Here is a 15,017-nt window from a genome sequence, read left to right on the forward strand (position 1 = left end):
TACTGGTACCAAAACAGAGATATAGACCAATGGAACAGAACAGAGGCCTTGGAGGCAACACAACATATCTACAGCCATCTGATCTTTGACAAACCTGAAAAAAATAAGCAATGGGGAAAGGATTGCCTGTTCAATAAGTGGTGGTGTGAAAACTGGCTAGCCATATGCAGAAAGCAGAAACTGGACCCCTTCCTGACACCTTACACTAAAATTGACTCCAGATGGATTAAAGACTTAAACATAAGACGTAACACAATAAAAACACTAGAAGGAAACCTAGGCAAAACCATTCAGGACATAGGCGTAGGCAAGGACTTTATGACCAAAACACCAAAAGCATTGGCAACAAAAGCCAAAATAGACAAATGGGACCTAATCAAACTCCACAGCTTTTGCACGGCAAAAGAAAGTCAATAGAGTGAATCGGCAACCAACAGAATGGGAAAAAATTTTTGCAGCCTACCCGTCTGACAAAGGGCTGATATCCAGAATTTACAAGGAACTAAAAAAGATTTACAAGAAAAAAACAAACAAGCCCATTCAAAAATGGGCGAAGGATATGAACAGACACTTTACAAAAGAAGACATACATGAGGCCAACAAACATATGAAAAAATGCTCATCATCACTGGTCATTAGAGAAATGCAAATCAAAACTACATTGAGATACCATCTCACGCCAGTTAGAATGGCGATCATTAAAAAATCTGGAGAAAACAGATGCTGGAGAGGATGTGGAGAAATAGGAACACTTTTACACTGTTGGTGGGAGTGTAAATTAGTTCAACCACTGTGGAAAACAGTGTGGCGATTCCTCAAGGACCTAGAAATAGAAATTCCATTTGACCCAGCAATTCCATTACTGGGCATATATCCAAAGGATTATAAATCGTTCTACTATAAGGACACATGCACACAAATGTTCATTGCAGCACAGTTTACAATAGCAAAGACCTGGAACCAGCTCAAATGCCCATCGATGATAGACTGGACAGGAAAAATGTGGCACATATACACCATGGAATATTATGCAGCCATTAAAAAGGAGGAGTTCACATCCTTCGTAGGGACATGGATGAACCTGGAAAACATCATTCTCAGCAAACTGACACAAGAACACAAAATCAAACACCACATGTTCTCACTCATAGGCGGGTGTTGAGCAAGGAGAACACATGGACACAGAGAGGGGAGCACTATACACGGGGGTCTGTTGGCAGGGAGGGGGGATAGTGGGGGGCTGGGGAGTTGGGGAGGGATAGCATGGGGAGAAATGCCAGATATAGGTGAAGGGGAGGGAGGCAGCAAATCATACTGCCACGTGTGCACCTGTGCAACAACCTTGCATGTTATTCACATGTACCCCAAAACCTAAAATGCAATAAAAAAAAAAAGAAAAAAGAAATAAATCTAACCTTTTCTAAAAAAAAAAAAAAAGAAAGAAAGCTTCCCCTTCCCAGCATCAGAACAAACGTAAAGGAAACATACCTGTTATTTTAGACTACCTTGGCACAGCGATTTGTGATGCTACTTTCAAAGGTACTGTGATACATACATCATCAAGGCAAATTTAAATTCTATCCAATATGACCTAGTGTTTGTATGTTTATTATTATAGAATTTCTAAAAATATATGCATGTGAGTTTAAGTCATGATTTTCATGTACCATTACATTAAAATATTCCATTCCTGAACCAATTCTGAAAAAAGACCACTTCCGATAAAACTAAACATGAATAGAAATTGTATGAATAATTGATTTACTATAGATATTTAAAAGATAGCTTTCCAATCTTCAGACATGCAAACAAAACCAAATTCCAAAAACACATTTCTTCTCTACCGGCTCATTCTGAACAGCAAACAAGAATACTCTAACAGCTTCCATTTTAAAATTGAAAAAGAAACAAGAGTCACTTGAATCTCGTATTCTTCTTTTACTTGTTACCCATTTCTCTACTCCCTTTTGCAGTCAAAGTTCTCTCAAGATTTGTCTGTGCTTAGCCACTACAGTAAGGGTTCCATGGCAACCAGTTGAAACACATCATTTTAATCAGTCTTCCAGCAGCATTGACACAGTCGAGTAGTCTCTAGATTAGTATGTCTACACTATTTTCTTTCTGGAGAAAGTAATCACTGCTAATATTCCTTACAAGGAGGTAAGAAAATTAGAGATTTTATCCTCCTTCATCCTTAACCATTTCACTAAAACTGATATCATTATTTTTCTGGAAGACTACCAGAAAAAATTATATATGAACATGAGAAAGACATTATGGAAGAGGCAAAAGACAAGAGGAGCTCACCAGGCCAAAACAAAAACAAAAACAGTAGGAGAAATCCATTTTATATACAGAACAGAATGTGAGCACAGGGATTAGGCACATGGCATCCAGTTGTTTCCTGGGAAGTTGAAAGGTAAAAAAAGTACATGAAAGCAAACACTGAAAAAAGAATGCTACACTAAACTTGAATGCTATGCTAAAAGGCTGGAGCTCGCTGCCTGCAAGGCAATGACTCTTAGACATGGGGTCATAGTTGGATTTGTGCCATAGTTATTGTTTTAACATGTTTCATTTAAATTAAGTTTTCAGAATACTATGAGGCACATATAGCCTGAAAGAAACTGTAAAATTACCTTAAAGGGAAAAAACACTTGCTTTTAAAATACCTATGTGTCTTTATATGTAGTTCAAAAATAGCACTATTCTGATTTGTTCGAATTTTGTTTGAAATGATTTAGAAACTTTTGTATACTTACGGTGTGGTATCTATTCCTAATATGAAAAGCTGGATTTATCAGCAGAAAATTGTAAATGTGAATAAGAATATCACTATCATGTACCTACATAAATTTACAAAAAGGCTGAAATTTCCCATTGGAGATTATTATGTAGGAGTTCAGCCTGAGCCCCTAAAAACACAAAAAACAAAAATAAATCCAGCAATTTTACCAAAAATATATGTAGATGAGTCTTCTGTTTAAGACTAAGCTTCTAAAAACTATCTTTCTCAGATAACAAACAATTTCTCTTGACTCAAACTTAAAAAATAAGTATATAATTCTGGAATATAAAATAGTGTTCATTTGAGCATAGTTGATAGAAGGCAACTTTCAAACAGAAAACATATGATTAACATTGCCACAAACTAAGGAAAACTGACCTGTAGCCATGGTAACAGGTAGCCACCCAGAACCAATTTTTAATCTAGTCAATCAATGACCACTGGCCTCACTAACACCAACCAACGAATGTCAGCCACTTGCCTCTGAAGACATCCAGAGACAAACTCATTCCAATCAGCATGCCTGGAAGTGCCAAGTAATCCACAACAGTCTTACACAGATAACCACATTACTCCAGATGATGTCAACCCAGTTATGCCTATGAGAGTCAGCCAAGCCTTCAACTTCACTATTCCACAAACCTTTTATAAGGCTTAGTAGCTGCTCCATTACAAGAGACTGTGCCTATATACACCATGGAATATTATGCAGCCATCAAAAATGATGAGTTCCCGTGCTTTGTAGGGACATGGATGAATCTGGAAACCATCATTCTCAGCAAACTGACACAAGAACACAAAATCAAACACCGCATGTTCTCACTCATAGGCGGGTGTTGAACAATGAGAACACATGGACACAGGGAGGGGAGCACTACACACTGGGGTCTGTTGGGGGGAAACAGGGGAGGGACAGTGGGGGGTGGGGAGATGGGGAGAGATAGCATGGGGAGAAATGCCAGACATAGGTGAAGGGGAGGAAGCCAGCAAATCACACTGCCATGTGTGTACCTATGCAAGAATCTTGCATGTTCTTCACATGTACCCCAAAACCTAAAATGCAATAAAAAATAAAAAAAATTTTAAAAATTAAAAAAAAAGAGACTGTGCCTGACCAGCACAGACTTACTAGAGAAAGCAATAAATCAAACTTTTTTTTTTTTGAGACAGGGTCTCGCTCTGCTGCCCAGACTGGAGTGTGGTGGCAAGATCTCGTCTCACTGCAAACTCTGCCTTCCAGGCTCAAGCAATTCTTCTGCCTCAGCCTCCCAAGAAGCTGGGATTACAGGCGCACCACTACTGACAGCTAATTTTTGTATTTTTGGTATAGATGAGATTTCACCATGTTGGCCAGACTGGTCTTGAACTTCTGACCTCAAATGATCCACCTGCCCTGGCCTCCCAAAATGCTAGGATTACAGGAGTGAGCCACCGCACCTGGCCAAATCCAACTTTTATCTGTTTATTTCAGAAGCTAAAGGCTCATAATCCTTTGAAAAGAATTTTTACATCCATTGCATTCACCACACAAATATTTTATTATTCCTGATAAAATACCAGCGAAGTTTGCAACTCCTATGATTCCTTGTACCATGATTGAAATGATCATAATTACCAGTAATAGAATGGTGAATGACCACAATATTAGGCTTTTCTCCCTAATTAGAAAACTATTAATATAGAGAGTATAGCTCATTAAAAAGAGCCAAAAGAGTCCATAAAGAGCATAAAGAGCATATAATTGCCAGGTAAAATTGCCAGAGTGAACCCATATCAAACTGTACTTTAAGTGAGTATTAAAGTTTAAAACTGTACACCAGGATAAACCAGACTAGAAAGGCAAAAGCTTAAATCAGGAAAATAAGAGGTCAGATCCTGTGCTGGCTTTTGAGTATTAGGAGAAAATTCGGCATGTATTTTGAGTGAAATGAGAAGCAATTAGAAGTTTTTAACCAAAAGAGTGACATAATCTGACATGTTTTAATAGGTTCACTGGTTAAGAATTGATGAAAACAGGATTAAACATGGAGAAACAGAAGACCAATTAGCAGTCTATTATGCTAATCTAGATGGTCGATCAGATGATAGTGGAGTTGCTTAGACATGAAAGATGTGACTGGTTTTTGGATATATTGTGAAGTTAGACCTGATGAGATCTGCTAACATCTTAGCTGTGGAGTGTCAGAGGTGGGGGTTGGGGGAGGGAGACAGAGAAAGCATGTGTGAGTCAAGGATGACAGCAGGGTTTTGGGCAGAGCATTTACAAGAGTTATGATTAATGGAACAACAAAAGACTACATGAGGGGCAGGCAGGAGGAAGATCATCGGTAGATAGATTTTGGACCTGATAAATTTGCTGTACCCAATAGTTAATCAAGGAGAGATGTCAAGTAGACAGGTTGATAAATAGGCCTGAAATGGGCTGGAGGTATAAATTTAAAAATCATTAGCATATACAAGCTAGTAAAAGTCACAAGAAAAAACCTCAAGAACTGAGCCCTGGGTCACTTCAATCTGTAAAAGGTAGAAGATGAGGAGACGTAAGCAAAACAGGCTAAGATGGATGGACTAGAAAGTCAGGAGGAAAATCTAGGTGAGTGAGTGAGATTCTGAGGGCCAGTGAAGAAAGTGTTAGAGAGGAGAGAGTTTTCCATTGGGTCAAGTATTGCTGATAAGTTACATAAAGCGAGATCTAAAAAAATTATGTCTAGATGTATTACAGTGAAAAATCAGTGACAACCTTGAGAATAACAATTTTGGAGGAGTGGTGAGAGTGAAAATTATGGCAGTGAGTTAAAGAGTGAATGGAAAGGAAATTTGAGTCCATGAGTACAGACAGGTTAATTTTAAGGATATTTTCAATCATTTCATAATGATTAATAATGATTAATGATTAGTTACATAGTATGTTTTAATATCTTAAAAGCTTTTAAAAATTACACACACACACACATGCACACACATACACACACGTATATATATGTCAAGCCAGACATATATGGCAAGTCAGACCAATGTACTAAATAACATCATAAAATTATAGAACTAAAACACCCCTTGAACATTTCTAGATTATAAAGCTGGTTATCATTTTGGTCATGCTTATAAAGACCACAGAAAGACTAAAGGGCAGTATTTCTTACTTGAGAAAAATCACTCAACTCTGAGATATTTTATCATCAAATATACAAAATCGTTAGTCATATTAAAATAATAAATTCTATAAGATGAAAAAAGGTAAAAATTCAAATCTTATTTTGTCTACTGAATTTTATAAATTATATAATAGGAAGTCATTGTTGTAAAATACGGTGTTGTGCATACTGAAATATCTTTTGAAAGGATAATGGGATGCATTCAAAGTGCCTCAAAAGAGGAGGTTCACTGCATTAGCAGCACCTTGGTTTTGGCATAGGAGTCAGCAAATCAGTACTTGTGGGCCAAATTCAGCCCACTGCCTGTTTTTGTAAGTTTTCTTGGAACACAGTGCTACCTATTTATCTATCGTCTATGAAAGATGTCAGAGACCTTCTGGTTCACAAAGCCTAAAGTAGTTACTCTTTACAGGAAAAAATTGGGTGAACTACTGACTTGGTAAATCAAAGATCCTTTGATATATTTTAACAAGTTTTACTAATACACTGAATATTTACATGGAATATAGATCCCCATGTGAAATCCCTTGACAATATTCAGATTATCGTGAGAATCAATATTTGAGCACTCATGCATTGAGAACAAGAAACAAATGTCATAACTGGCAATTTTGTTGGTAATGCAAAGTGCCAAGGTAGCATGTAGTTTCCTTTTGCAACTCAGTAGATATTACAAGCATCAAGATATTGCAATATCATATTCTGACAAAATTTACTTAAGATGTGTTATCAAACTAAATGTTTTAAATATACATTACTGATGAAGTAATCAGTATACTATAGATCCAATCTAATTTTAAAAACAGGGTTGCATACTACGTTATTTAATGGGTATGACGATTTACCTATTTCCTTATTAATGGGATTTTAGACTATCTCCAGCTTTGTGATATGATGATGCTATAATGAAAATTCTTAACATATATAAGCATGTAACATATATAAAATCCTTAACACAGATTTATTATACTTAAGATGTTTTATATTATTAAATATTGCTACTATTAAATATTGCTATAGGTTTATCTATTATACTCTTCACTCTTCTGCCTGGGAAATTGATGATTATCAGGTTTTCTGCTCCTTCTTTCTTGGATTAATTCATCATCATCACTGTCACTGTAATCGGCATGTAGGTTTCTTGACACTTCCATTTTCTTATTTCTGCATGTTTTCATTTTTTCTGCAAACTTCAATGAAAGTTTAACACTGATAACAATTGCTATTATTTTATCTAATAGAAAGAACTTTTTCGTTTTCATTCATTTTATCACTTGACTCTGTCATGATAATGGTCATTAAAATATTTTGTATTTAATTTTATCACTATGTAATTATTAGCATAAATTACATTATGATTTTTTCATCAATATTCATATAAAGTCTGAATCATTTCTGTCTGAGTCAATAAAACAAAAATTTCCACACTTTCAAAAAGGGCTCATTTGAAATTTGTGCTTTTATTCCCTCCACTCTTTGCTGTCTAATATAAATTTTCACCCCCTTGTGATGAGCAGAAATAGAGAAAGAAAAGGACAAAGCCATGAAATCTGTCCCCTTCTATCTTTACCTCCTGCAGTTTACACTTAATGGCCAGATTTAGAGAATGTGGCATTGTGGGGCTTCAGGAACAGAAAGGAAAATTTCCCCTTTCTGCAATAAGCTTTCCCCACTGTCTTTCATTTTTCTTTTTTCATTTGGATCCTAGGATATCAAAAATGTGAAGGTGCTTGCTGAAAACAGGAACCAAAATTTGAAACCACAGAAGAAGCAGAGTGAAACCGCTGAGATGCTAGGATAGAGCTCTGGAAAATGAGATGCTTGCTGCTGTGCAGAGAGAAGGCGAGTCGTGAAAAGAAAATACTGAAGAACAGGATCTCAAGATGAGTAAAAAGCCCCCAAATCACCCTGGAATCACTTTTGAGATTGGTGCTCATTTGGAGGCACTGCACTACTTAGCAAAAATGGTTTTCATCTGTTAAATGCACACTATGTCTTCTATACCTTTGACGATTACCAAAATCAAATGAGAAAACATAGAGAAAAACAGTCAGCACTCAGTATCCATCACGAATTGAAAAAATTGACTATGAGGAGGGCAAGATGTTGGTCTATTTTCAGCGCTGGAGTCATCGTTATGATGAGTGGATTTACTGGGATAGCAATAGATTACGACCCCTTGAGAGACCGGCACTAAGAAAAGAAGGACTAAAAGATGAGGAAAATTTCTTTGATTTTAAAGCAGGAGAAGTTCTGACTCGTTGGACAGACTGTCACTATTACCCTGCCAAGATCGAAGCAATTAACAAAGAAGGAACATTTACAGTTCAGTTTTATGATGAAGTAATTCGTTGTTTAAAAAGAATGCACATTAAAGTCATGCCCGAGGATGCTAAGGGGCAGGTGAAATCCCAGCATCCACTAAGCTGGTGTTGTCCTATCGACCCAGCTGGATCGTGTAACCAGTCTATGGGAAGTGAGGATTGGATAGCTTTAGTTAAAGCAGCTGCTGCAGCTGCAGCTGCAGCCAAGAACAAAACAGGGAGTAAACCTCGAACCAGCGCCAACAGCAATAAAGATAAGGATAAAGATGAGAGAAAGTGGTTTAAAGTACCTTCAAAGAAGGAAGAAACTTCAACTTATATAGCCACACCAGACGTAGAGAAGAAGGAAGATCTGCCTACATCTAGTGAAACATTTGTAGGACTTCATGTAGAGAACGTTCCAAAGATGATCTTTCCACAGGCAGAGAGTACATTATCAAACAAGAGGAAAAATAATCAAGGCAACTCATTTCAGGCAAAGAGAGCTCACCTGAACAAAATTACTGGTTTGTTGGCATCCACAGCTGTTGGGGTGGATGGTGCTGAAAAAAGGGAAGATTACAATGAAACAGCTCCAATGCTGGAGCAGGTATGAAATGGTAGCATTTGATTTTTTTCAAGGTTCCCACTGGAATGATGACGGAGCTTTAGTATCTACGTCATTGAAATTCCCCTTTTGATCAGATATGGGAATAGGAAGCTAATTAATTGATGATATATTTTTCACTCTGCCTTCTCCAAGATATACAGATAACTATAGACTTCATTAGTGTTTAATTTCAGTAGACTGGCATTAAAGCCTTTGTCTCCAAAATTTGAAGGCCTGGAGACAGGCATCCCAGGGTATAAGCTTCCAGCTGGATCACCTTTAACTAGTTTACAAAAAGACCCTTACACAAATACTTTTCATTTCTGAGTTAAAACAGGGTTTTTTGACATCTAATAAAGCTTCTTTTGTAAGAAGTTTCTTTTATATTGTAACAATTGGTGTTGTTAGATTGACTATGTGTTTTATGAATTGATCAATGAGCCATACATTTTTGCTAGGATGTATATTTTAATAACTACAAAAAAAGAGAGTTTTAAAAAACTATTAAGGGTCTGTCTTTAAACCACCTAATAGAGGAATTTAAAAGTGAAGGTTGCAGTTACTAGATTTTGCATTGGCTACCTTCAGATTCCCACAATACTTGTACTTAATGAATGGTGCATGCTTTTACATTCTCTAAGGGCTTAACTTCTTAGGCACTGTAAGACTATAAGAACACAGTAATAGCCATAACTGGATTTCCTTGGTTCTCCTGTTTTAAAATCTGAGCCTTAACGTAGTTTTAATATATCCTTTTTGTATTACTTTTCTTTATTAATAATCTAATAAAGACGACTTTAGAATGAGTATCTTTTGCTCTACTCTAGATGCATTTAAAAAAAATTCCAAATTTAATTGATATTGTATTGAGTTTTTCAGGGTTATTTTAGGCCTGATTTGATAACAGTGCGTTGTTTTGGTGCCTCCATTAATGTTGTATGAAATCAATGGGTCTTTTAAATTGATTAATATGTCACTGAATCATATCTTCTGATTTTCTGTGATCATCAAATGGTTAAGTCTTTGCTGCTATTGTCAATATATCAACCAAATTTTAAATAACTTTACTGTGTATTACTATATTCGACATCCCAGTTATACAATATTTTGTATTTTCATCACTGTTTATGGTATTCTCAGAGTGCAATAAATCAGGGACTTGGGTAATAAAATGTTTCTGGAAAATTAAAAAAAAAATAGTTGCATTAGCCTAAAATAGGGGAAAATATAAACCATCAGTCTCAACTTTGTAACTGTGTGTTTGGACTAAGATTAATTCATGAAATGTTTAATTTACCAAAAATGAATTAAAAGATGATTTGCAGTATTATAAAGGCATCTTAAGATTTTATCTCACTGTACCTGAAATAGTGATACTGAACAGTGCACACCTGAGTGCTTTTTTTTTCCAAACATTACTACCTGGTGAGTAGGCAAACTTTAAATTAATAGAAATCAAAATCAACACTAATCAGAAACAAAGCCAAATTCTTACAATTTAAATTCAAATTATATACTGTAATATGATAGTGTTATGTAGCTATTCTATACAGGTTATAGTGTTAAGTTTCAATATATTCTAAGGTCCACTAATGACAGTGCATTAAAAAATATTTAACCATAGTTACAAATTTCCTATATTGAAATAAGTTAGAAAGTTACTCTTTGTGCCCTAACACCAAAGCTTCCATTCTGCAGTCTGGTTCTCTTGATAGGCAGTTGGGTTGACTTTATGACCCTATTCTCTCCTTGAACATAGATGCTGCAGTCAATTAAAAATCACAATGGAGAATACATTTTTAATCATGGTATTAGTGACTAGTAATATAAAGTTGCAAATTTTGAACCATCAGCAAAGATTACTCATTTAACATGAACCCAAGTTGGCAGCCATCCCTATTGAATTGTTCATAATTTTGATAGTTTGAAATCATAATTCAATATTTAATGTTTCTTTATTAATTAGAAGGTTATAAAAAAGGAAAAGTAAGCAATATTCAGGAACTTTGGGCTTTACTTTGAAGGGAAAAGATTAGCTGTAAATCACTATGCATTCTGAGAATATTTTAAGATTTATAACCAGGTAAAATGGTTTAAAATTAAATATTATAATCAACTGATTCTAAAAGGACAGTTCAAAGGTAATTTCATTTGAAATATGCTATGTTATGAAAGCAAAGAAAACCAGAAATTTGAAATTAAAGTTTTACATACCTGTTGCTGGTTATTTTCACATCCTTGAAGCTTTTCTTGTTCTCCCTCTGATGTCATTTTTAAGTCTTGTTCTGGTCAAAAAAAAATCCATGTATTTCATTAAAATGAACTACTTAGAATAGTTAGATAAAAGCTATAGTCTTTATAAACATAAACTTAAACATTTATTTTTCATTTATAAAATCAGAGTTTAAATAAAGCTTAATCTGTGGTGGAATATTTGCTTCTTTTTTTATTTATTATACTATAAGTTGTGGGGTACGTGTGCAGAACCTGCAGGTTTGTTACATAGGTGTACATGTGCCATGGTGGTTTGCTGCATCCATCACCCTGTCATCTACAGTTATTTCTCCCAATGCTATTCCTCCCCAATCTCTCCACCCCCTGCTATCCCTCCCCTAGCCCACAACCCCCCAACAGGCCCCAGTGTGTGATGTTCCCCTCCCTGTGTCCATGTGTTCTCATTGTTCAACAGTCACTTATGAGAACATGCAGTGTTGTTTAGTTCTTGTGTAAGTTTGCTAAGAATGATAGTTTCCAGCTTCATCCATGTCTCTGCAAAGGACATGAACTCATCATTTTTTATGGCTGCATAGTATTTCATGGTGTATATGTGCCACATTTTCTTTACTCAGTCTATCATAGATGGGCATTTGGGTTGGTTCCAAGTCGTTGCTATTGTAAACAGTGCTGCAATGAATATAGCATGCATTTGTCTTTATAATACTATGATTTATAATCCTTTGGGTATGTACCCAGTAATGGGATTGCTGGGTCAAATGGAATTTCTATTTCTAGATCCTTGAGGAATCACCACACTGTCTTCCACAATGGTTGAACTAATTTACACTCCCACCAGCAGTGTAAAAGCATTCCTATTTCTTCACATCCTCTCCAGCATCTGTTGTCTCCTGACTTTTTAATGATTGCCATTCTAACTGGTGTGAGATGGTATCTCATTATGGTTTTGATTTGTATTTCTCTACTGACCAGTGATGATGAGACTTTTTTCATGTTTGTTGGCCGCATAAATGTCTTCTTTTGAAAACTGTCTGTTCATATCCTTTGCCCACTTTTTGATTTTTTTTTTTTCCTTGTAAATTGGTTTAAGTTCTTTGTAGATTCTGGATATTAGCCCTTTGTCAGATTGGTAGATTGCAAAAATTTTTTCCCATTCTGTTGGTTGCCAGTTCACGCTAATCATAGTTTTTTTTGGTTGTTGTTGTTGTTTTGCTGTGCAGAAGCTCTTAAGTTTAATTAGATCCCATTTGTCAATTTTGGCTTTAGTTGCCCTTGCTTTTGGTGTTTTAGTAATGAAGCCCTTGCCCATGCCTATGTCCTGAATGGTATTGCTTAGGTTTTTTTGAGGGATTTTATGGTGTTAGGTCCTATGTTTACATTTTTAACCCATCTGGACCTAATTTTTGTATAAGTTGTATGGAACAGATCTACTTTCAGCTCTCTGTCTATGGGTAGTCAGTTTTCCCAACACCATTTATTAAATGGGGAATCGTTTCCCCATTGTTTTTGTCAGGCTTGTCAAAAATCAGATGGCTATAGATGTGTGGCTTTATTTCTGAGGCCTCTGTTCTGTTCCATTGGTCTACATCTCTGTCCTGGTACCAGTACCATGCTGCTTTGATTTAAGGTGTTTTTTTTCCAATTCAGTGAAAAAAGTCAGTGGTAGCTTGTTGGGGATAGCATTGAATTTATAAATTACTTTGGGCAGTATGGTCATTTTCACAATATTGATTCTTCCTAACCATGGGCATGGAATGTTTTTCCATCTGGTCCTCTCTTATTTCCTTGAGCAGCGGTTTGTAGTTTTCTTTGAAAAGGTCCTTCACATACCTTGTTAGTTGTATTCCTAGGTATTTTATTCTCTTTGTAGCAATTGTGAATGGGAATTCACTCATGATTTGGTTCTCTGTTTGTCTGTTATTGGTGTATAGGAATGCTTGTGATTTTTGCACATCGATTTTGTATCTGGAGACTTTGCTGAAGTTGCTTAGCAGCTTAAGGAGATTTTGGGCTGAGATTATGCGGTCTTCTAAACATACAATAATGTCATCTGCAAATAAGAGACAAGTTGATTTCCTCTTTTCCTCATTGAATACCCTTTATTTCTTTTTCTTGCCTGATTGCCTTGGCCAGAACTTTTAATACTATGTTGAATAGGAGTGTTGAGAGAGGGCATCCTTGTCTTGTGCCAGTTCTCAAGGTAATGCTTCCAGTTTTTGCCCATTCAGTATGATATTGGCTGTGGGTTGCTTCTTTAAGAAATACTTATTCTCTAAAACTTCAACAAACCACTTGGAAAGACACTAGATGCCACCAGATTCAAGCCATATAATCATCTCATAGATTCACTGACAATTTCATCCACTCAACATCAATGAACAAAACTGTCAGAAACAAAAAAGTTAAAAATCCAAAAGAAACAGATAAAGTAACACTGTACATTTTCCTTTTCTTTACAGCCTACTATTTAGTACTGATAATTTCCAATGTGACTTTCTTTTTACCCCTTCATCAGTTTACACTTTGTTCTTTATATCTGAAATGTTTTCCTCTACTATTCTGACAAACATTTTTTAAAATTATACTTTCAGTTCTGAGGTACATGTGCAGATTGTGCAGGTTTGTGACATAGATATTCATGTGCCATGGTGGTTTACTGCACCCATCAACCCATCATCTACATTAGGAATTTCTCCTAATGCTATCCCTCCCCCAATCTCCCCAACTCCTGTTATCCCTACCCTATACCCCAACACCACAACAGGCCCCAGTGTGTGATGTTCCCCTCCTTGTGTACATGTGTTCTCATTGTTCAACACCCACTTACGAGTGAGAACATACAGTGTGTGGTTTTCTGTTCTTGCTTGTATCCTGTAGTTTGGCCTTGTCTTAAAGATTCTTGACCCATTCATGCAAGACGGTATATTAAACACATCACAAAATAATGTATAAGGAGCTTTCAATGTGTAAATATTGCAAAAATAAAATTTTCACATTCATTATAATAATTTTTTATATTTCAAAATCAGTACAATGTTTATTGAAAACATTAGTTTTGTTATTCAAGGAATAAATCCTATACTTTTTGTTTCTGAAATTACTGTGATTGGGTATACCATACTAGTCTTTAAAGTACGTTTATGGAATAGGCATCTAATCAAAACAGCTTTCTTAACAGAAACAGTGAAAGTTCTTCAGTTCAAATGAATTCCATTTGATTACCTAATATAAATTTAACCTATATCTTTGATGTGTGATATAAAGTAGAGCAATGAGTTGCTGTGGTTTACTCCAATTCTTGCACTCCCTCCTCCTTCCAGTAATTTCAAGGGCAGTGATAATCTAATGTCCTGAGTGCAAACATACTGAAGCCATCTGAATTGACTTCTCTCAAGTGTCCTCATCACTAACTCTAAAACTACTGTGATAGCTTATTTCTTTCCTCTCGCATTCCCCTTTCACAATCCCCTTGTCTTTGGAAAAGCCTCTCAATTTGTGGTCTTCCTTTTCCTTGCATATACATCTCCTGGATTATGCCCACTACTTCTTTCCTCTTCAAGCAATGATTATGCCCACCACTTCTTTCCTCTTCAAGCAGTGGGGAAAGGACTCCATGTTAATAAATGGTGTTGGGAAAACTGGCTAGCAATGTGCAGAAAACAGAAACTGGACCCCTACCTGTCACCTTACACTAAAATTAACTCCAGATGGATCAAAGATTTAAACATAAAACCTAACACCATAAAAACACTAGAAGAAAAAGTAGGCAAAACCATCTAGGACATAGGCATAGGCAAGGACTTCATGACTAAAACACCAAAAGCAATGGCAATAAAAGTCAGGATAGACAAACAGGATCTAATTAAACTCAAGAGCTTCTGTACAGCAAAAGAAACTATGATTAGAGTGAATTGGCAACCAACAGA

The 15,017-nt window shown here is 36.0% G+C and overlaps 1 protein-coding gene and 1 pseudogene across 1 annotated transcript; one reads left to right on the forward strand and one right to left on the reverse strand.

Annotated features, from left to right (window-relative positions):
* The window catches only part of LOC135273034 (ankyrin repeat domain-containing protein 62-like), a 70,217-nt pseudogene that overhangs the window by 18,206 nt on the left and 36,994 nt on the right, over positions 1 to 15,017 (reverse strand).
* On the forward strand, positions 7,827 to 8,934 carry LOC135273035 (PHD finger protein 20-like protein 1). The gene is made up of 3 exons (XM_064371863.1): positions 7,827 to 7,910; positions 8,005 to 8,346; positions 8,425 to 8,934. The coding sequence occupies exons 1-3, from the start codon at positions 7,827 to 7,829 to the stop codon at positions 8,860 to 8,862; spliced, it is 864 nt and encodes a 287-aa protein (XP_064227933.1). The 3' UTR covers positions 8,863 to 8,934.

The sequence above is a fragment of the Aotus nancymaae genome, unplaced genomic scaffold (assembly GCF_030222135.1).
Source record: "Aotus nancymaae isolate 86718 unplaced genomic scaffold, 86718_ANA_hifiasm-v0.15.2.pri h1tg000207l, whole genome shotgun sequence".
NCBI lineage: Eukaryota > Metazoa > Chordata > Mammalia > Primates > Aotidae > Aotus > Aotus nancymaae.

Bases quoted from the DNA above. Each gene is read 5' to 3' on its own strand.
- LOC135273035 (XM_064371863.1), top strand. From the start codon at position 7,827: ATGAGTAAAAAGCCCCCAAATCACCCTGGAATCACTTTTGAGATTGGT. The intron at 7,911-8,004 runs GTTTTCATCTGT...GTCAGCACTCAG, and splicing joins TGCACTACTTAGCAAAAATG to TATCCATCACGAATTGAAAA. The intron at 8,347-8,424 runs GTGAAATCCCAG...ATGGGAAGTGAG, and splicing joins CCGAGGATGCTAAGGGGCAG to GATTGGATAGCTTTAGTTAA.